We start from the raw sequence: 24,680 nt of genomic DNA, 5'->3' as shown, positions 1-24,680 counted from the left end.
CGGCAACAGCGATGTGAGGGATCCCAGCTATTTATAAGTAAAGGATTGTAGCAGATATCTCCAATATCTGCTGCAGCCATACTGTTATGTTATACAAAAGCAGTCCATATAGTTTTTTACCATAATTTAAAGTAAGTAATTTAGCTATTTCGTTATTTAGCTAATTTGCCAAGTTCCAAAAATCAAATATTTTCGGAACTTGTGCCCAATGACTAATGCCATCTGAAGATGGTGTTAGCCATTTAAGCCTATGGGGAGAGTATTGTGGTAGAGGGATCTTCCACTTTGCGATAGTAACCATAGAGGAGATAGGATACAAGTACACAGCCGTTTATTGTGACTGCTGTTCCAGCATACCAACTTTCATAAATGGTCACGATCTTTCATTTTTTACCATTCAGATAAGGAATGAAAATGAACGTATCAAAATTGCGGTTATTGTTGAATAAGCCCCTTTGCTGTCTTTATCCCATTGCTAAAAAAAATATATATTTTTTTTAACTTAATAGATATTTTATTGAGTTTTAATAGAAAAACATTGACTATTGACTATTGCAATTCCCTCCTTACTGGTCTTCCTCAAAACAGACTCAAACCCCTACAATCTATTTTGCACGCTGCAGCAAGATTGATTTTCCTTGCAAATCGTTATTCCTCTGTTGAATCACTCTGTATGTCTCTACACTGGTTGCTTGTTTTCTACCGAATCCAATATAAAATACATTTACTAACCTACAAGGCCATAAACAAAGCTGCACCAACATACATCTCCTCTCTTGTCTCAAATTATCTCCCAAGCCAGCAACTCCGTTCTGCACAAGATCTGCGTCTCTCATCCACACTCATTACATCCTCCCATTCCTGGTTACAGGACTTTTTTTGGGCTGCACCCACTCTATGGAATTCTCTCCCTCGCACAATAAGACTCTCCTCTAGTCTACAAGCTTTCAAGCGTTCTCTGAAAACCCACCTCTTCAGACAAGCTTATAATATTCCTCAACCACCCTCTTAACCTCACTACATTACCCTATTACCACCCGTTATACAACTACCCCTTGACCAACATTGTTGTGTGACAGGATCATTTAGCTTATGAGTCACTTTTACCTTTGCAGTCTGGCAGGGCCATCTTAACAACATTATGGGCCCCCGGGCAAAGCAGTGCACCGTGGCCCCTAGATATAGATATAGATATATAGATGTATACAGATACAGATATAGATATAGATATATAGAGATAGAGAAAGAGAGATGTACTTGCTCAGTGACCCTTGAAGGTTTTTTTGTAGGGTTTTTTTTTCTTTTGCAAGATTATTTATTCTCATTAAGAACCGTGCCTATGGGGCCCCCCTGCCCATGGGGCCCCCGGGCAGCTGCCCATCGTGCCCAATGGAAAAGATGGCCCTGCAGTCTGGCTAGGCCGACTACAAATGTAGACTGAACCTCATGTGTCAAACTCCCATTGTCCCATAGATTGTTAGCTTGTGAGCAGGGTCTTCTCCCCTGTTTGTCTGTTTTACCCAGTTGGTTTATTAGTTTACTATGTTTGTACCCAATTGTAAAGCGCTACAGAATATGTTGGAACTATATAAATAAATGATGATGATGATGATGAACAGACAAAGCAGTAATTACTAGTTACAGTGCATAATGTAAAACTGTATGCACAATCAATACTGCCAACAAACGTACAGTCAAGAAAAATGAAAAGGGTAAAAAGACACATAAAACATTGAATTACATTTAAGACATAGACATCAGGGGGGAGGAAGGGGGAAACAAACAAGGGGGGAAGTGTCGGAGATAAACCAATCAATAATCAATGTTATCAATAAAGCGATTTTGTGAACAGCAACCTAACGCATTTCATGAACACTGAATACGATATATCAGAACTTAGGAGTCAGACCCAGAAAAAAAATATTTCTAGTATCTTTATATCTTAATTATAGCCATAATCCATTCTACAATAAGTAATGGATCGCCCCCCATTGTAGAACATTCTATATTCATGATCACCTATGGTACAAACCATGGAAAACAAACTGGGCCTATTTCAATCACAGTTTTAGGAAGCCCTTCGGGAGTATGATGTGTTGGATGGAATATTTATAAGGTTTCATCACTATAATAACACTAACAATCAATAATATTCATGCAGTACACATATGCACATCTTTCTGATCTTGTGTACAAGGCTGACTGGATAGTAAACCGCATGAGTGAGCCTAGTTTTGCAAACAGCTATTACACTTTGGTTTTGCTCTCTTGCGGTTCGTCAATGACCCTGTCATCTTCATGAGACATTCACTTCCCATATAAACAGTTGTAAAAATAAAAAGCAGCCAGGACCGTTAAAACAGGTAAACTTGTTTCCCACAACCAGTATTATCACAGGACAGACGTAACTATATAGAGATGTTCCAGTAGTAGCCATATCTCCTGGGCTGACATGCTGGAGAACTTTGAATGAATAAACCAGAACGTGTAATGGGTGAATAAAGCTTATTGGACTATGGGCAGCACGGTGGCTTAGTGGTTAGCACTTCTGCCTCACACCACTGGGGTCATGAGTTTGATTCCCGACCATGGCCTTATCTGTGTGGAGTTTGTATGTTCTTTCCGTGTTTGCATGGGTTTCCTCCGGGCGCTCCGGTTTCCTCCCACACTCCAAAAATATACTGGTAGGTTAATTGGCTGCTATCAACTTGACCCTAGTCTGTCTGTGTGTGTGTTAGGGAAATTAGACTGCAAGCTCTTCTGCAGCAGGGACTGATGTGAGTTCTCTGTACAGCGCTGTGGAATTAGTGGCGCTATATCAATAAATAAATCATGATGATGATGTGGTGGCTTGATCAGTCATCGTTATCAGCCCATAACACCCAGCGCCATACTCAATAAAACATCTCCAGGTAATCAGCTCTGGTGAAATGATCCCACCTATAGCTGTCTTGCAGAGGTGACTGTTTCCAGATTTCTCTGGCAAACTCTCACCTATAGAGAAATGATGGAGTTTTGCTGTCTTCAATGGAATATGAAATGCAGGTAAATACGTATTGACACTTGAAAATAAATCAATTTAAATTATTCTAAACAACAGAGTTATAGGCAACTAATTAGAGACACACTTTTGTTTTTTCAGATCATCAGCACAGGGGAAATGCTTTTTTTTGTGTTTGTAAAGAAATGTTAGCACTGTCTAAATAAAATATATCCACTAACCTTTTATAAAACAACAATGTCTTTTTTTTATAATTAGTTTCAATTAATTCTCACAGTGAATCTGTATTTCGGAGCAGTAAAAGCCCCAAAATTGAAAAGGTTACATACATATTTAAATGCCATCAACAATTAGTCATATTTGTAATAAGTAATCGTTGGGTGTAGGAGTCTGTAGATACATTTTGAACGTTCTGCTCCTATGATTGTTTACTTATTCACTATCAGTTTATAAAATGGCCAGTTCTATTACAGTATGTCACACCTGTTCAAGGCATTCAACCTGCAAAAATATTCTTTGCTTAATTGTGTCTAGCAATGGTAAAAGCAGATTCTAGACATAATTATGGCCATCCCTTTGTGCAGGTTGTAGCAAAACTTAACGGTCTGTGGCTGCTTATTACCATTATTGACAGGAGAGCTTCACGGGGAAATGATGGAATTGTGGAGCAGAGACAACAAAACAATAACAGTCTTAGAACAGTAGGATTAGCACAATTTTTATAGAAGCTAAAAAATATTGTGCAACAAGAATGTTTTATACATTCATTTCTTAATATTTACATTAGACAAGTATGGAGTGCTGTTAGGATGCCCTCTATGACGACCCTGACAAGACAAATTAAATATCTAATAGTCTAAGCAATATAAATAAACACAGGCTTATTTAATCACATGATGGAAAAAGCCAACGGGCCTGAGTCATTAAGGAAACTAAGGCAAATAAAGGAGTAAATTTGATCCTGGACAAACCATGTTACAAAGCACGGAGTGCAAATTAGTTTATTATTTTGCATGTAACTAAAATACTGGCTGTTTTTTTTTTATGTAGCACACAAATACTTGATAGCTTTATTTTTATACTGAAATGCAAAGTTGATCTAGGACATGCACTATCCCCAACTATAAAATAAATCTGTACCCACATTTACATCCTCCTCTAAGGCAACATGGTTTTGCCAAGGTGCAAAGTTACTCCTTTTTTTGCTTTGCTCTCCTTAATGACTCAGGACCCATGTAATGAAAAGCAGTCGAACATGTGAGGTTAATAAGCAAATATCTGATTGGTTGCTGTGGCTTACGGTACAATTGTGCTATTTGCACTAAAGTTAGCCCTTTAGTGTGCTTATCTTAATAATATTAAATTATGGTGTGGGCCCCATAGCAAAATTTGATTAGGCCGACGCATGTGCCCACTGCGACACCCAGAATAGTCCTCCACTCTGTTCTTTTCAGAACAGAGCAGTGGGGGAGGGGGGTTCAGGGATTAGAGGGGTCTTGGAGGGGTGGCACGATATTATTGTTCTCTCCTCACTCCTGGACCCTATAGAAGCCCCACCCACTACACCCACTGTAGGTTCCGTGACTGTTCCTCATTGTTACATGTGATCAAATTAGATCTCTGCCACTATAGGGCCATCTAACCTATTGATGTACATACTATGTGATATTTGTGAATAAATCCAACCTGTATTGCTTTTTTATATGCATATATATGTGGAAGGTTCCTATTTCTACGATCTCTAGTTACTGTATGTCCTGCTGTAGTCACAAATCCAAAACAGACTGTACTTACCATCAGCGGGTTTACATCCCTCACTGAAAGAAATGTCGTCAATGGCGATGGCTTCAGATGTACCAGTATCCAAAACTACTGCTCTGATGATGATCTGTAACGATGCACAAATGGGAGAGAAAGAGTAGATTATTAATTCACAATTCATCAAATTGATAATATTGGTTAATTTTGGCTTTGTTTATAATTCAAAGCCTTGGCAAGTATATTTGTGGTCATCATAATCTTAATGGGGTTCTCCAGCTTGAATTTTATCTTTACTATTTATAATCACCCTCCAATATTCTTGATTCTGTTTTAATTCATACTTACCCAGCTATTCACAAGTAGCTCCCTGAATGGAAATTATTTAACAGGTCTGCAGACCTGCATTTCCGTGCTGCCATCCAGCCTCTCTAACACAATGAAATATGATATATAAGATGTATGTACGTATAGTGACACCAAGCACTAACATTTGCTATCAGAAAAAGCTCTGTGTCACCATGTCAAATCACTACTGTGTTGATATATATATGTCTTCACCCATGCCAGATGATGTAAAAAGTTGTTTTTGCACACTGGGCCCGAGTCATTAATGAGAGCAAAGCATAAAAAAGGAGTAACTTTGCACCTGGGCAAAACCATGCTGCATTAGATGGTAAATTTAAAATTTAAAACAGTCGATGGACATCATAATTGCTCTGTCCTTGACATGCTCCGGCCTGATCCTATCTGTTAAATAGAGCAAATATCTAGTCTTAAGGCAGTGTTATGTCTTAGTTTCTGCAACTAGACTGAGATCTATTCAAATGGCATTGGAAGCAAAGGAAACTAAGAGAGGACACCCGTTAGCTTGTAGGTTGGCAGTTTAAGAAATGATACAGGTGGCCGGCAGTGTGTGCAATACTAGGATGGTACAGGCAGTGGTAGGGATGCTGTAGAAATGATGGCATCTGCAGCAACATTTGCCCTCACAGTAGCTGTAGTTAGTTGAGATGTTCACTGACCCTCATGGTTTGGTTTTGGTTTTAGATCTGGATTAACTTCGTGCTTTGGTTTTGGCAAAACTGCCCTCGCATGTTTTGGATCACAATTTTTTCTTGTTTTGTTCCTACATTATTATTAACCTCAATAACATTAATTTCCAGTCCATTTTTGTCAAGTGACAAGAACACTGCTACCCCTCCTGTTTCTGTATGAGCAATGGCACTGAGCAATGGCACTGGAGACTGGAGAGTGATAAGAACACTGCTATCCCTATTTTTGTGTGAGCAATGGCACTGAGCAATGTCGCTGGAGAATGAAGAGTGACAAGAACGCTGCTACCCCTGTTCCTGTGTGAGCAATGGCACTGAGCAATGTCACTGGAGAATGGAGAGTGACAAGAACGCTGCTACCCCTGTTTCTGTGTGAGCAATGGCACTGAGCAATGTCACTGGAGAATGGAGAGTGACAAGAACGCTGCTACCCCTGTTTCTGTGTGAGCAATGGCGCTGGATCTCCTGGGGAGGGAGGTACTTATGGAATCCAAAACTTGCGAGATCCAACAACACAAGAATGGCGTTTTGCCTCGATTCAGATCCGAGAACGTGCGAAAGTACTGAGCCGGCTAGTGAGCCTACTCGGATCCCCTAAGTTCTTGTGGGTTCGGTTTTCAGAAAACCAAGCACAAGCATCTCTAGTAGTTAGATAATCCTTGGGCCCCATCTATCACTGTTGTAGATTAAACAGTACATCCATAGTACAACAAACTAAGTAGCAGCATCGCCACGACAGCACCACAAGGCACAAGGTGTGCGGATGGGCCTCAATCAGCAAAAAGGAAGATTATGTATTTTGGACTATGAATTAGGGTTCATCATCCAAGTAGGAAAGTAGAACAGTCTGGCCCACATAATGAAATGCGATTCGCACCCGTATATTTGTATACATTTCTCTTAGATATATAGAAGGTAAAAGAATCGTGGTCCGTCTGTAAATACAGCCTTAAGGACAGTGCAGAGCAGCCTCTATTTCAACAGATTAAAATGATGGTGTTGATATACGTGTCACATTAAAATCTCATTAAAATAAATAAGACTAAGCAAATAAATAGAAAGCACAAGTATTCTTCCTGATAGAATTGTTCAGCCTGTGACTCGTCAGCCGGCCACCAGGGTCAGACAATTGACACAAGTATTCTATTCCATGAAACAGATGGACTCTATAGCGGCTGTGCGCTCATTTAGTAAATAAAGCATTAATAATTAAACTTCACAGCAGAAGGAAATAGTTAAGTTATGCACAGTGCAGTCACTGTTAAATGAAGAGCTAATTACTGCAGCTGCTGTGTTTTGTACAAGATGCAGCAAATGTTCTTCCAGTTACACTGAATTTATTTCTGAAGAATATCCCAACACATACCTTCAAATAGTCACAGCAAAATATTTTTATTCTCCAGTTATTTGCAGCTTCTAATTTCATCGCTAACATATAATAAACGTTGCTTGAGTTGACTGGCATTTGCAAATTAATTAAAATTTGCAGGCATAGCCGTTAGTATAAGGTGGGTTCTAGGGAAAAAAATATATAAAGCCAACCTGTCACATACACAGATTGAGCAGACAGCCTACAAATAAACATATGTTACATGTACTGCATGTTACAGCTCTATAGATTATTTTTATTTATATGTCTGCATGAAGACAACCATCTTGTGGACAGGTATGAGAGATAAAACAGCATATGTACTGGCTGGAGCATTCTTTATGTGGTCCTGAGAAACTTTTCAACCAGAAGTAGTTTGCAGCATGCAAGGCAGGATCCTGATTGGCTCTGAACTAACACATAACACAGTTTTACTAAACTGTGGGTTTGAAAAAGTCTAGATGTTGCCTATAGCAACCAATCAGATTCTAGCTTTCATTTATTTTGTGCATTCTACAAAATGACAGCTAGAATCTGATTGGTTGCTATAGGCAACTTCTCCACTTAATAAATATAGCCCAGGATCGTTAGTCTGCACAAACTGCTGAATTAAATAGCGCCAGAGGCATTATTGCCATACCTAGCAGAGGATTTCTCCTGGAATGTGTGGTACTAACTACACATTTCAATTAGACTTTTAGCTGCACTCTTGGGGGTAAATGTATCAATGTCCGGATTCTTCAACTCCGGCGTGTTCAACGTCTTCGGTGATTAAATTTAAAGCGGCGCTGCATTGTAAAGGGAAGTTTCCCTTTACAATGCAGCGCAGCTCTAAATTTAATCGCCGAAGACGCTGAACACGCCGGAGTTGAAGAATCCGGACATTGATACATTTACCCCTTGATGTTAGATTTTTGAAAACTGCATGTCAAGTCTACTTTTTATGATAATTTGTTCTGTTTCAGTTAGCAAATTAGGTTCAATAAAATGCATGTCCAACTGTTTGGGCAATAGCTACTTTGTTCAGGCTCATTTTTCAGTTAAAGTTTTTAAATATTGGTGAAAGCTTGATACATTGTCTAGTACTTGCCAATTCCCTGCAACTGCTTATCACAGAATTCTTACAACTCTGTCAGAGGAAAATACTGACTATTGACATTTATAGACAACATTTAAGTCCCGACCAATCAACCGAATCTGCTAAATATTTGTGGCAGCATGAGTTTACCAGGCCAAATCAAACTGGGATCTTGTCAGTAGGATACTGTATTTCATTAGCGAAAGCACAGAATTACAACCTCTCATTGTGTAGTGCCTGCTGTTCTATCAAAATACAACTACTTTCTATTTGTTTTATTCAGCTGCATAGACAGGACTATGTAATTTGCATTTAACTAAATATAAAATAATGGTTTGTCCAGTATGAAAAGGCACCTTATCACAGTAAGTAACACTGAATCATTACGCAAATGTCCCTTTAATGTCTTTTCCTTCACGTACCTTACCAACATTCGTAAATTACAAGTCTGACTTCAACTAAACCAAATAAAAACACGGACACAAATAAGCTTATTTGGCAAAAGGTCGCAGTTTTATTAATAATAACTGTCACTCACCGGACCGTGAGTGCCTCTTCCCGGACATTTAGGAACCGTGGCCGTCCACCATCCTGAGGGTCTGCGCATGCGCAGCCCTTTTCTATACTTCAGTGTATACCCCTTTAACTTAATTGGCAGATCAGGCAACCTCCCTATATTAAGCACCTGTGGTCACCACCACGTTGCCTGATCTTGGAGTCTCATTCCTCATGAGTCTCTGAAGGTGTTCCTGTATTACTTGTGTATTCAGTGCTGCTGATTCCTGTGGTTTCCAAACCACTTCTACTACTGTGGTTCCATACCACTTCTACCATCAACTGTATCATCATGACTGTTTGCTGATTCCTATCCGCTGCCTCCGTGCACTACAGTCTTCTACACCACTTCAACGTTATTTTATATCAATGTGACTGTTTGCTCATTGCTATCCGCTGCCTCCGTGCACTCCAGCTTTTACCTCACTCACCTGCTTCTCATCAAGTCTGTTTGCTGATTTCTATCCGCTGCCTCTGTGCACTACAGGCTCCTGCTTGCAACTCGCCTGTGTTCAACATCGTGACTGCCAGCTGACTACTATCCGCTGCCTCTGTGCACTACAGTCTCCTGCTTGCAACTCGCCTGTGTTCAACATCGTGACTGCCAGCTGACTACTATCCGCTGCCTCTGTGCACTACGGTCTCCTGCTTGCAACTCGCCTGTGTTCAACATCGTGACTGCCAGCTGATTACTATCCGCTGCCTCCGTGCACTACACTCTCATCTCATCTTTGCTGTGACTTCCTCGAGACTGCCACTTTTCATTACCATCTGCTACACTTCGTGATCTACAGCTCCTGCCCTGCGCTGCACTCCTGTTTCCCATCGCTGTTGGTTCCTGTGGTTGCTACTGGTTACCTCCGTGTGCCGCTGAGTCCTGCCGCTGTGGTCAGCGCTATCGTCCATCTCCTGCTGATCCACTCTCCACGCCTTCACGTGTTCCACTGGCCTCTACCCTCCTGTCAGCATTGAATTTGTATCTCTTCTACTACCCTCTGCTGGATCATCTCCATTCTCCTGGGTTTCCTATGAGTCCAGTTCCACGTGTTGCTGACTCCTGTGGATTCGTGTCCCTGTCGGTCTACTCACCTGTGCGCTGCACCTGCTAGACCGCTGCTTCTCCTATCCAGGGACTTCCTATCCAGTCGGCCTCCAGCCGCTCAGGTACCGCTGCAATCCCATCTGACTGCTACTGCTGAACCACGGTATGCATACTTCTCATTGACTGTGCTGTGTATTGCATATCTTGCTGGACTGTGTTTGGTTCTCTCTGGAGTCTGCTATCCGCTGAGTCTATTGCCATCATTGACTGTGTTATCATTGTGCTGGACTACTTCAAGAGACTTTCTAGATTGCAGACCTGATCAGTCATTTACATATATATATACCTATATTGTGCATATTACTGTGGATCGTGGATAAGGTGCCTGTGTATATCCTGTGTTGCAGTCTTCCCCCGTGCACCTCCTCACATATATATGCAGTGGTACAACTTGCTGATGTCAGACCACTGATCCCTGTTTCCGGTATCACCTGTTCCATTATCCTCTCACATAGCAGTGGTACAACTTGCTACCGCAGACCACTGACTACCTGGATACCTCCACTTGGATTCCATTCCTTCACTCAGACAGCGGTACAACTTGCTACCCGCAGACCGCTGACTCTCATCACCTCCTTGTTTCTGTTGGACATTCCTCCTCACTATAGCAGTGGTACAACTTGCTACCGCAGACCACTGACTACCTTCACGTGTCCTTGTCCATACAGTTCCTTGTGTATCATTACCTCATTATTACCAGTGTTGCTAGTCATAGACTTTCCTGAGCATCTCATCGGCCATCATTTCATGTTCCGTGATCACCCAGCTACCAGAGTACCCTATTACCATCTACATTGCTCTGGTAAGCCTACCATCTGGTGATCCCTGGGTAAAGACTCCTAGTGCCCGTGACAATAACCAAATTAAATTAAAATCCACCTGGTGGTGGCGAGAGCAAAATGCAAAAGTGCGGGAAGAAAAGACCCAGCATTCCATGGGAAGTAATACTGAAGGGGCTATGCCACTCCCCATGGATCCTATTGGCTGGATAACATCAAAATGGCTTCACTTAACAGTCTGTTTTATATTTGACAGATGAACAAAGGAGAAGTGGACACTCGTAAAAAAGACCTTAAATCAGTATAGAGAGATGCAGGTACAGTACACATGAATGATTTACCAAAGTGGAAGGTGGAGCCACAATGAGGGAAAAAGTTTCACTGGTCCCTGTTCCGTAATCATCATCATTTTTAGTAAAATATTAATTTGCTTTACTAAAGTATGAGTATATGACTCTCCCTACAATGGAGGAGAGATGGATCAAAAGACACATGTGTACTGAAGCCCAAACTCTTCCATTGTCAGCCATTTTTGGATCTAAAGGTCTTGAGGTGTCCTTCAGTCAGCTTAAATAATTCTGCATAAACAGTCATTCCGGCCAATCACAGTCTGTAAGACTCGCCTATGGATGCACAAAAACCTACAATGGAAGTGGTTTACTTTTGCGCAAATGCCACCATTGTTACATGTAGGCCGATGCACTCCAGATCAAGGTGGTGGCAGCTGCGTTCCTTGCTGAGTGCGGATTAGGCGTCACTCATTAGGAGTGGATCATGAGTGCTTCTAGCTTTGTCTGCAAAAATAAGATTTATTTTTGCAAAGGGGGATTATTTAGATGAAGAGGTAGAGAAGTCACAATTAGGGGAGTATTCCCTATTTTCAAAATATATTCCATATTCTGCAGCGGCGAAGACTGATCCTCTTCATAAACCTTCATTGAGAAACATTTAGCATCTTTCAGGCACACTTCGGTGCAAAAACAAATGTAATAAAAACGTTCACACACATAAATATAACACATGTAGTAAAGTCCTGAAGTCCCTTCACCCTCTTGATTGTTTTAAGACATAACTGAAGCTTAACAGTATTTTAGGTATTTTATAGGACTAATCCTATTGTGGTAGCAAGTAGGGTTTGAAGCAATGTTTTCATTCTTTCCATCATTTAAATTTTCATGTGGTTCTACAAATCCATTAAACTAGATGCAAATTGATTTTTATTGGCAGTGAAATCAAAATTGTCACTTCAGACACCTGCCTCACACTTTTGGATCACCCCCTCAGGGAACATTTGTTTTTATTTTCCACCTAAAATGCTGCTTATTTATATCTTGATATCGTACAAGTTAACCCGTGCATGACACTCATGCATTCTAGTCAAATCAAGCTACTTGAGGTGTTAAAAAGGTTCTTGTCATGCATTTGGGCCATAGCCCAGGCCTCAACCACCAACCACTCCCCACTGTCACCCCCGGCAACCACCAACCACTCCCAACTGTCACTTCTCCTTCAAGAAATATATATATATTTTTTTAAAATCTTTATAAACACTTTTAACAATTAACAAATTAAATTAACAAATTAAAAACATCTTAGTATACCAAATTTCAGCCCTTTCTGATTTTTTTTTTCCACACACACTAAGAATTTAGTAGGTCAGTATATAACTCCGCCCAGCAGGTGGCGCTGCAGCTTGGTTTTATTTTTTCCACACACACACACACACACACACACACACACAGACTAACACACGCCACTAGACATTTATATATTAGATATAATACATGGTCATGATATCTGTATTTCACTGTCACATCAGTACATTTTTATGTTCTCGTTATATTGATATGTGTGCTCCTATAAATGTATATTCCCATATACAGTGCACTTGAGAGATGCAAAGGGCGTCCTTAAGAAAACATTAGCTGACACCCACCTCCGGCACCTTAAGGACCTGTAACAATCAAGTAATTTTGCCCAGTTTAAAGGTTATTCAAACACCCACTAAACCAGGAAGGTCTAACTAAATGTGCACTTGCTCCTCCTTGAAGCTCATTTAAATGTCTCAACCCACAACATGAACTCTCATTTTTTGCATTTGAGCACAGAACTTGTATATAACTGCACTCAGTCTGTCTTCAGCTAGGAAGGCTGCTCTCATCAAGAGGTGGAACTTTTATATTACCACAGCTACTGCAATCTTGATGTTGTTACCTGTATTGCATCAAAAAAGGTAGAAAAAACATCATTTGTGCTGCATATCTAAGGCTGGGTACACACACACTGGAGGTTTTTCAGACAATTATCGGGCCAATCACCCGATAAACGACCGCTCGGCCACATATGGCGTTAGTGTGTATACTTACACGATGAACAACAGAGGTTCCAAAGTGCCAATAGTCATTACATTTGGTTGGTCGTACTGTTTAATAATCTCGTTCCAATCATGTAGTGTGTATACACTCATGCTCACGATCTCCATAGAGTTTACAGAGTCGTGTTCTTTTCAGCCGATGCCGGCAATGAACATGTCCCGGTGACTAAATGTAGAGAGTGCTGCAGATGGAATAATTTGTTTGTTCGTTCTGAGACTGAAAATTTCGTTTCACAGAAGCTAACGAAATTCGTTATGACATGTGGACAGCAATAATAAGGCGGTTTATCAGTGTGACAAGAATTAATGAATGAATGCATATTGTGCTGTCATCCTCTAAATGACTATAGGACCAGATGAAGAGCACAGATCTGAAGGTAAATCGTGTCAGTGTGTACGTATGATTCGCCCGACCAGTCGGACCTTCAGCCGTAGGTACAATTGTTGTAGATAACAGGTTGGTGGGAAAATTCTTCAGTGTGTACCTAGTCCAGGGTTTCCCAAACCCAGTCCTCAGGGCTCCCTAACAGTGCAGGTTTTCCATATCTCCTTGCTGGAGCACAGGTGTATTCATTACTGGCTGACACATTGTAACAGATCCACAGGTGGTCCTAATTATGTCACATGTGATCCGGAAAACCTGCACTGTTGGGGAGCCCTGAGGACTGGGTTTGGGAAACCCTGTCTAAGTTGTTGCAGTTTTATTAATTAACCTTTTGTTTGCTGTGTTCCTTCCTTCAAAGGAAGTGGTAACAATTTGTAATGTTCTAACCTGCCACAATACTAAAGCACAAACAAGACATTTATTTAACTACAAAAAAATCCTCTTTATATTTTTCTTGGCAGTTCTCGAGAACACAAATGTTAGAGTTGGTCACATTCCATTGTGAGTGTCAAATTTTATAGAGTAAGTCTCCTAAGGATGTTTTATTGTTCAGTGAACTCAGCTGCTCTCCCGCACCTGGCACTCAGTAATGTAAATTATTCTCTAAACACTCTTAAGACATTTCCAAATGCAAAGAAATATTCTGTTATCCTGAAGCTATTGTTAGGAAATAAATGAACATCAGCCCTAGTGTTAGATTTTCCATTGTGATTTAATTAACTTATTTTAATTACAAGCTAAATGCCAAACGTAAAAAAAAAATAAAAAGGTACAAAGGGAAAAAAAAATGTATTCTCAAGGCTAAGCATAAATGAAGAAAGGTTAAGTAGTGTTTTGTATTTATGCCAGTGCTAAAAAAAATGTAGGGAGAAGGTATCACAACAAATATTGAAAGGACTGTGGGGGGTGGGGAGATTAAGGGATTCTCAGGAAGATACACAATGGCAACTCTACTGAATAGATCAGACTGCTATCCAATTTGCTAGTCCCATCGGAAAAAGTGTATACCAGAGTCCTACACCAGAATATTTTTAAAATTAATCTCTTAACAAATACAATGGAAAATAAAAAAAGTTACTGCTGGAGTCACATTATATTTTTCACTATTAAGGGTGTTTTATACTTTTATTACTTAATCATTGTCTAACTGTTTCATGTACCCTAGTAAAATTCACATTGTTGGTTTTTTTTTAAAGACAGACAGGGTTTTCATTGGGTAGCATGGTGAAATAAATGACTTCTTATTGTGTGTGCTTTGTACAGAGAAAACTGGAAAAACTACCAAAAATATAGTTTTCCATTATTCTTCCCATTTGTATATTTGATTTAACGGGCAAGCCTAGTCCAGGCCTTTTGTCAGCATTGGTAGTTTTGTGTAAAGTGGACCTATCTAATTGCAGCTGACCTGCAAGCCATTGTTAGTTGCAGGTTACACTGTATCTATCAGTGCTGACAGACTGGGGAGATATCAAACTTGACACTTTTGAAACTCCCTTGGCTTTCCGACACATAGGGAAATCTCTCATCACGTGGCCTTTGTAGTATCACAGGATTTCTTGTGACCAGTAGGAAAGCCTACAGTTCCCCATTGAACTGTACAAAGCACTCACTTTAAATGTTAGTAACAGCAATTGGGTGGCCAGTGTGGGGGTCTATGGGCCTGTGATTATTAGAAGTATTGGTGCACCCCAATACCCCAACACCAGGAACTATCCACTCAAAGAAACAGCCATTTAACTAGAACTCAAAGCTGTCATTGACCATACTGAGCGGATGTCTAAGCGCTCACACATTGTAGACATTTCTGTACCAACAGAAGGGGTTAATCCTAATTTTGTGTGTACTGACTTTACGTGGTACACAATTTTTCATATTTTATCACTGTCACTGCCACTTTCCCTCTATATCCAGTTCTTCACAAAGCCTAGAACATTGTACAGCCGTCACCTCCTTAAATTAGCAGCTTAACAGCACGAATCATAGGGGGGCCCTTGAAACTGACATCATTGTAGGCTGCCGGGATTTTCATTCGTCGGAACTGTTTACGTCTCCTTTTCAAGCTGTCCCTATTACCACGCTGTCGTGAAAGACACCTTCGGTCTCATCACATCGGGGTATTCAATGTCGTTGTTTTCAACATCTTGATAAGGTACCCAACCCTCTGTGTACTACTTCACCTATAGCACCTGCATCACAGCTATCTCAAATCTACATGGTACTTCTGCTTGCTTAATTTAACCCACAGGATGACGTGTGAAAGACTGCTAGAGCAGGATGGTTGACCTAAGGGTAATACCAGATAGGAGACAAGGAGAACACACAACCATAACATACCTAAGCAAATAGAGATTACACGTGTCTTATTATCATTATTAGAATTTACCCTACTCCCACCTATACTACCAACACTAAAGTACCCTCACATCCGTCCCAATATCCATTCTGAGCCTCACTTGCTCCTCTAGTTTCCTCCGTAGCCTCTCCCTCTTAGCATGTAAGCTCTTTCACAAGCCTTTGTTTTCACCTCTGCATTTATATTGTCTACCTTATATGTCCCTGTTTTATGCATGTCCTGTTTTCACCACTGCCCGGCGCTGTGGAGCACTGTGGCGCCTCACAAACCAGCGATTATAATAATAAAAATATCTTGTGCTACAAAATAGCGCATTACAATTTCTGTGGTATCAAATTTATTGGACACAACTAATTTAGTGGCTATAAAATTGATTTATCAAACTAATTTGGGGACTAAAATAAAATTTTGTGACCACACAATTGATTTTGTCAATCATTCCCTTTTTATCTTTTTATAATATTTGCATACCAAAATGGGTTTTGTGCCACAAAATTCATTTTGTGTCCAATCTCCACAGTTTATACACCAAATATTTATGAGAGTGTATAAAATTATTACTATTGCCTGCCACAATATATGTTATTTATATATTTGCATACCAAGTATATTGTTGACAAGAAGAAACTTCTAGGAATATGAAGTTTCACAACAGAGCCAACTCCTTGTGATCTAAAACCTATGAATCAGATTATCATATCATATTCCCCTAAAATAATATCGGCCCTGATTTACACATCTGATTTTCAGCAATATTCTTGCAGTTTAAAAGCCTCTCCATGCCATTGTATATTATTTTACTAATCAGACATTGGAGTTTTATTAAAAATATATTAGGGGAAGTCCATTTTAATTTATGATTTTAATAAACTACCATCTATGGAGATCTTGAATAACCATCTGAAATAAATTGTTTCATTGTTTAATCTTTCCTGAAAAATAACTGAAGTAGTTTAAACTTATTTGAGCACTGAGCCACGATTTAATATATGTCAGCATTTGAAAAAAATGTCTGAAACAATCTAAGTAGTAACAAATGAAGCTTGATATTTTCTAATAGACCTAGTGTCACATGCGTTCAGACAAACTTCAGAAAGTCATTTTATTCTCAAAGCTGTGCTTTGCAATATGAATCTTCAGTAATTTCTGGTGTAGCCCTTGACAAGAAATGTATTGGTAAGTCATTTGTGCTGTGAGATAAAGTCTCTCAGTCCTCTGTAAATGTTTATATACTGTACAAAAGGAATGGTAAATTAATGATGATCGACTCTGAATGCAAATACATTGTCAGACCAGTGTCTAGCTGTTAGCTACTTACTATATATCACGGGCAATGCAGCCACACAGCAAATTTCATTTCGGGAAGGTGGTTCATTGGTAGATAGAGATAGGCTATTCGTTTATTTTTAAGATAGAGGATTGTCGACATACAACACTTGAAGTGTACTGTGCATGCAGCCTTTCTGTTGCGGTGGATATTACTATGTGATAATAAGTCAGTGGTCAGGGAACAGGGGTAAATTACCACAAATGGGGTAAAAATGAAATTCCTGGGGGTAATGCTGCCGAATCACATGCTGTCAGTTGGATTGTAGACCCCTTTACATGTGAAATTGCTGTTGTAGCAGAAGAGCCTCAAGGGTTGGCAGAGGCACTTCTTGAGCTTCGATGCAATAATGAAGCTCGTATTGCATTTGAAAACAAAGCAGATCTGTCATATTTTTGGATGTCAACAGTTGCTGAGGCATTCAAAATTGCACATGAGGAGGCAGTCAAAAAGTTGCTGCCTTTTGCAACAACCTACTTTTGCAAACAAGGATTTTCCACTCTAACGAACATAAAAGCAAAGCAGAGAAATTGATTGGACGCTGAAGACTGTATCCAAATTGCTCTGACATCAAAATTCCCCCAATATTGATGCTCTCGTATCAAAAATGAAGCAACATCATTTCTCAAAGACCTGAAGTTTTGAAGTTGAAGCTTTCAAAGAAATTTTGCATAGATTCAATAAAATTTTGAATTCCAATAATTAATAATATATGATTTCCTTCCTTTCAAATCAAGGGGGTAACGTCAGCGTATCTAAATATATTTGGGGGTAAAAGGTAAAAAAGTTCCCTGACCCCTGTAGTAAGTGAATGTTGATGGCGTACTAACTTTTGGATCAATGATCAGTGCAGATATATCGCTGTCTAACCTCAGCGTGTGCACAGTGCACTTCAGCGGTAAGGTCTGAACATGCCCTAAAGGTTCACTAGGATTTCTAATTATAAAGTGTCAGCTGTTTGCCAGGAATAAGACTTCTTCATGTGTAGAACAAAAAAATTTTTTTTTTCGTCAATAACAGGATTTATTAGGGTCAGTTCACGTCTTAATTTCCTGCTTAATTCTATGTCCGCAGGTTTTGAATTGTATCGGAATAAATAACCTGTAGTCACAGCTGTGCAGAGTATTTTAACAGATGAGTGCGCTGATCTTTTGGAAGGCAGTGACTAATCCACTCATGTTGTTATGGGGCATATCTATGAAAGAGCCAAAAACCCTATTTTCGACGGAGGTACAGCTCATTTACCCACTTTATCAAAGAACCTACTGACATTTCTGACACCCGCAAAGGCTTCCTTATGTAAGTATTGCTTGTTCCACTGTAATACCTGTTCTGTTATCGCCAACTCAAGTGAAGACAAAAAAATGCTTTATTTCATTAAAGTCCAACGTAATCATTAAATATAGTATAATATTGCAAGTTGCAAATGATCTGGACATTATTAGACAAAGTCACAATATGACGCAGCACAGTGCCAAGACGGGGGCTTGCAACAACGTGTGTCCAAACAATAGCAACAAATTGAATGTTCGCTCTGCAGAAAAGACAAAGAGCACTAAATATCTCTTAATAGCTGTCCAAGTTATAAAATCCAAGAGCCAGTAGTAAACGGTGGTCAATACAAATCATAGAGTCAGAATGGCAGTCAGGTAGCAGAAGTGGTCAGTACGGAACCGGGTCAATTCACAAAATGGAGATAACAGTATTGCTGGCCACTGATCAAGAAGACGCAATCATCTGGAAAGATATCTTTGCACTGACCAGATTTTACAACCATCTACACACACATCAGATTTACCCTTCTTCAGTTTCCTTACATCAAACCACCTGTCAATCTGGAAGATATTTGTCAATCGTGGCTTCTAGCATCTATTATATATTGCGCTTTCCTAATAATAGACGTCATTCTAGGCCTCAGCTTCAAATGACACCATAAAACAGTTTGAGACACACTTATACAAAATGCCTAAATAATGTCCAATGGTGGGTTTGTATATATATATATATATATATATATATTAGGGGTGTGCACTGGCCGCTTTTGGTGTTTTGGGTTTTGGGTTCTGATTAGCTTGAGATTTTGGGTTCTGATTTGTTTTGCCAAAACACCCCACAAAAGGTTTTGGTTCTGATTTTTTTTTTAAAAAAGCATAAAAAGTACTAAAATCCATATTTTTGGTTTTTTTTCACTCCTACACTATTATTAACCTCAATAACATTGATTTCCACTCATTTCCAGTCTATTCTGAACACCTCACACCTCACAATATTGTTTTTAGGCCAAAAGGTTGCACCGAGGTAGCTGGATGACTAAGCTAAGCGGCACAAGTGGGAGGCACACGTGGCAGGATCAGTGGACTTAAACAGCAGTACCACTGGACTTATACGGCAGGATCAGTGCCTTGCTTGCAGTCTCCTAGGTAACGCAAATAATCTGTACAAATATGCACACAGGGGCATGGCCAGTAAAATATGGAACACATACTTTATGGATAAACAATGTCACTACACTTCATGCCGAGAAGCTAATATATACCTATTATGGCATTCTCATTTTTTATAATTTAATTATTTAATAAAAAAAAAATGAGAATGGCATAATAGGCATTTATTAAACATGTAATGAAGGAATATATATTGGTCTACATAATCTCTGATGATGATAATCTCCTCATTTGGTTACTAGATGCTTGCATGGTCTCTTTGAAAGTGGATGGATTGATTTTGCTCAATTACAGAGAATACTCCGTATTACCACAATACCAGCAGTACTCTAGGGGCCACTATTGCCATTAAATGCGGTGCCCCGTGTTGTTCAATTAGCACAAAAACCGTCCCTGCATAGAGCATATATCTAGTATTCACCTTACATATTATAAAACTCGCTTATTGAGAGTGCTCTTATACTAGAGCCTTAGGTGATACTGTAAGGGTTGTTGGATTGTACTGCTTGCGATGAGTGACTATTTCCCAATGCAATAATGAAATAGTTTTTTTGTGAAAGCCCAGATCCTGCCATATAAAATATTGGATGTCCGGTAGTAACATTCTACCTCTTACTGTTGAAAGTTAACAATGCCTGAATAAGTTTGTGAAAACTTGACCCTTTTGGATTGACAGCCTGTGGACTTGTTCTAAAGATCCACATTTATAATATGCCATTTTCTCTCTCCGCATTGTTTGTTTTTTTATGTATAAATGTGTTTGATTGTTTTGTCAGTTTTATCTTATTGTCATAAGTAAAGCAATATTAAAATAAGAATTTCTGTTCGACATTTTAGTGGATTTTGTTTTTTACAAATTTTCCTCAGAGCACCCATTGGGCATAATTGATGTTGGAAGCCAGCTTTGGGAGCACTAACAATTGATTGGTTTTGTTAGGTTTCCGAGTTGTGAGGAGGGGGGGGGGTGTTTATGCTCTTTTGTTGTACACATATTTAATGAGCCTTAATGAGGCAATTCTTTTGTGAAGGCAAAGGGTAAAATTAAGGAAGGTGTTAATTTTCACATCCCTTGGAGTACAGCTGAAGGTCATCATTCTACAATTGCAATTCCTCCCCACCCATAATGTCTATATAGCATATTTGTTTTATTGTTGACAAATAAAATAACATTTCCTTTTACATTTACACTCTACAATCTTGCATCTAGAAGGGACATACATTTTTTTTTTTGTTTCTTTTCAGTGGGTGTAATGGTTAAACAACACTGATAAAGGAAGAGAAGGTCTGTGCTGGATGCTTGAATGCTAACAGCTTGCTTGGAGCAAGATGATACTCATTAGTCCATGGTGTGTATCCTAGGATATGGAATAGAAATACTTGCCTGCAAACTTTAACTGCTGCTTGCGGGGAATTTATAAAATCCGAGTCTCGCGAGATCCGACGCCGGGTCTTGATGTCATAGCCTCGATTTCATTTTTTTTTACCGCCGGAAATACCCAAACAGTGCACGGATCCCGTCGGATCCGCACTGTTGGGGTGGGCTCAGGTTAGCGCAATCCGAGCCCGCTCATCTCTAATATATATATATATATATATATATATATATATATATATGTATATATGTATATGTATATACACACACACAATACTGTGCAGAAGTTTTAGGCATGTGTGGAAAAAAATGCTGCAAAGTAAGTATGCTTTCAAAAATAGAGGTGTTAATAGAGGGTACAATAATGAGTGTCTGCAGAGAACAGTGAAGCATGGTGGAGGTTCCTTGCAAGTTTGGGGCTGCATTTCAGCAAATGGAGTTGGGGATTTGGTCAGGATTAATGGTGTCCTCAATGCTGAGGAATATAGGCGGGTACTTATCCATCATGCAATACCATCAGGGAGGTGTCTGATTGGCTCCAAATTTATTCTGTAGCAAGACACTCAAAGATACAGCCAATGTCATTAAGAACTCTCTTCAGAGTAAAGAAGAACAAGGAGTCCAGAAAGTGATAATATGGCCCCCACAGAGTCCTGATCTCAACATCATCGAGTCTGTCTGGGATCACATGAAGAGACAAAAGGATTTGAGCAACCCTACATCCACAGATCTGTGGTTAGTTCTCAAAGATGTTTGGAACAATCTCCTGCAGAGTTCCTTCAAAAACTGTGTGCAAGTGTATCTAGAATAATTGCTGATTTAAAAGAAAAGGGTGGTCACACCAAATATTGATTTGATTTAGATTTCTCTTCTGTTCAATCCCTTTTGTCAATTGATAAATATAAACTATTACCATATATATATATATATATATATATATATATATATAAACCCATATGAGACCATTTTTATAATCACAAAATATACTTAAAATATTCTTGTCACTCTCTGGATTTTGATAACTTTGTTTCACAGTTATTACTTACAAATATATATTTGTACAGAACTAACCTTAAATGGCTCGAGGCTGCTAATAGTAATGACCTCCCTTCTCCATTCATTTTTATGGATTGATTTCTGCATCCAGATTTCATTAGCCTGATCTTGAGAATGCTTTTGTAGTCCCACCATGAGCATAGAACTTGCATCAGCAAAATAGTAATAAAATCTCAGCTAGAGAGGGAAAAAATAGAAAAATAAATAAATAAAAGTCCAATATATATTGTGAAAAAATAATAATTAGCATGTCAATGTGGTACCTTACATGGCAAGAAATTCTTTCTTCAGTTGGAAGGAAATTTATACTTCTCAAAACTGCTTGTACGCCAAGTGCGTTGTCTGACGGGGATGCCAGAAAATGAGCTGTTGGAATTAGCAACACACAGTTTCAGATATTGTTATTTTTTCTTGGATTAGTGTTATCCTTTTATATGTAAAATATACCTTTCATATCCCGAAATTTCATAAAGTTCTTATTTTAAGCACAGTTAACAGTTTTTTTATGACTTTTAAGAAAATGTTAGCATCTCTATATATGCACATTATATTACATATTCATTATTCATACATGTTTATTAACATTGTATATTTTGTAATTTATAATATTTCTGAAAACCTTCAAAAAATTAGGATTTCATATTTTGATGCTGATCTGCTTACACAAAATTCCAGCATTTAATGAATAATTTTAAAAACCTGAAATTCACCCAAAAATTTGGAAAATAAATAGATATTTCAAAGGTTTTTTTGTACATAGGCCTATCAGCAGGTGTGAATAAAATAACTACAATTCACTCAACTTTCAAGGGAATGCAGCTTTGAAAACCCAAACAAGTGCCACTACACTCAGAATATAATAGATTATTGAAAGAAAGTCCCCAAAAAAATCCAAATAAAGTTTTTTAAATAAAATCCAACATGGATGAGAAAATTATTTCTTCCTTGCCGTAGCAATACATTTGAGCTACAATAAAACATATATAAAATAAATAGTGCAAAAATATTTTTAAGAAAATAATTCAGTCCACCCGTGAAAAATATAAACAAAGTGTGTCAAACATAAAACACACACCTCCTTGGGAATGCACTCATGTTAAGATTTTCCTAAACTAGCATGTAACACTTCTTTACATTTAGTACATCTGGTGACTTGAACACAGCATACAGCCCTGTTGAGTTGTTTTTTCTCTCAAAACAATTCCTTCTCAGAAGATTGGAATTCCTCACATAACACAGAAAAATGGAAGGAAAAAGAAGGATCTAGCATAATATGTTTTATTGAAATGTAAAGATAAAAGAAAAGTGCTCTGAACTCACATTGAAATGGATAGATGTGTAGTTAGGCTTAAAACATTGCAGGAATCCTTATTCTTACAAATAAGCCTCCTAACAGAAGACAGAAGAATGATCATATTTCCAAGTTTGTAGTAGGATCCGGGATTCTAAAAGCTGTACCGAAAAAAGATCAAAAATACAGATCTGACGGATTTTTTCAGCTCTATCCGATCTGGATTTTTGATCTTTTCTTGGTACATCTTCTATAACTTACCATGGCTTTATGCTGTGTCAACATGATCAGATGTAATCAGCGTAAAGCAGTGTTATATGCTAGTTTGAGAAAATCATAATGTAAGGGCATTCACAGCGGGGAGTGGATTAGGGGGCATATTTATTAAAGAGGGCATTTTTAACATGATCCCTTTCAATCCTTATCGCAAAGATAAGGATTGAAAGATTGTGTGTATTTCTTAAAAAACTTCAACAGGAACAGTAGTCACAAAAGACTGCTGTTCCTGCGACGATCCCTATACTATCTTTCCTGTGGTTACTATCGTAAAGTGACCACCTTGCGATAGTGATCAGAGGGGAGAGCTGAAAGATGCGGTGAGGGGTCCGAAGATCCCTCTACTGCAATGCTCTCCACATAGGAGCAGACCTGAAAAATTACACATACTTTTCATTACTTCTTAAATAGTTTTTCTTCTTCATTACAATGGCTTTTCATTACTTCTTAAACAGTGGTAAATAGCAGTCCCCATAGACATCTATGAGGACTGCTCTGTTTTTCGGGGAAAAAAAATGCAAAGCAGCAGATATCTATGATATCTGATATCTATGATATCTGCTGCTATGCACTGTTAATAAATATGCATATTACTTAAATATGTATATTACTTAAATATGCGCTGGTCTACCAAAAATTGCCATTTTCGGGGGAATTTAATGAAAAAACTATAATAAATAAGCCCCTTTGTGTTTGACAGACATTGAATATATTTTTCATTGGTAGATTGAAATTTTTTTCTTACAAACATTATTGCACTATATATTGATTTTCTTTTTTATGTTTAATTGGAGCACAAATTGATTGTTATGGTAAGGAAGGAATTGTTTTCTCATCCGTGTTGGAGAATGTTTTAAGAGGATTTTAATTGAAGAACTTTAGTTGAACTTTTTGGGGAACCTCTTTGACTAGTATTTTGGACACCGATGTTTTTTATTCAGGTTTTATTTGTGTGCACCTAAGTATACACAATACATATTGTTTATAATAGGGATCGTTGACACGTATGGAAAAATACACATCATGTTTATAGTGAATGCTGGAAGGACCATTAAGACAATAAAATACAGCTTGAGTAGTCAAGGACCATATAATCATTTGCTAG

At 38.6% G+C, this 24,680-nt stretch overlaps 1 protein-coding gene across 1 annotated transcript in view; it reads right to left on the bottom strand.

The window, feature by feature from the left end:
- Positions 1-24,680, bottom strand: part of MALRD1 (MAM and LDL receptor class A domain containing 1) — a 334,428-nt gene that overhangs the window by 279,054 nt on the left and 30,694 nt on the right. Inside the window, exons 4-6 of the mRNA XM_075211472.1 lie at positions 22,277-22,374; positions 22,024-22,185; positions 4,796-4,889 (exon numbers count right to left, since the gene is read on the bottom strand). Of these exons, the coding sequence (XP_075067573.1) occupies positions 4,796-4,889; positions 22,024-22,185; positions 22,277-22,374 (354 nt within the window). The remainder of the gene's footprint in view (positions 1-4,795; positions 4,890-22,023; positions 22,186-22,276; positions 22,375-24,680) is intronic.

The sequence above is a fragment of the Mixophyes fleayi genome, chromosome 5 (genome assembly GCF_038048845.1).
Source record: "Mixophyes fleayi isolate aMixFle1 chromosome 5, aMixFle1.hap1, whole genome shotgun sequence".
Lineage (NCBI taxonomy): Eukaryota > Metazoa > Chordata > Amphibia > Anura > Limnodynastidae > Mixophyes > Mixophyes fleayi.
This window is presented reverse-complemented; position numbering and strand designations above follow the sequence as displayed.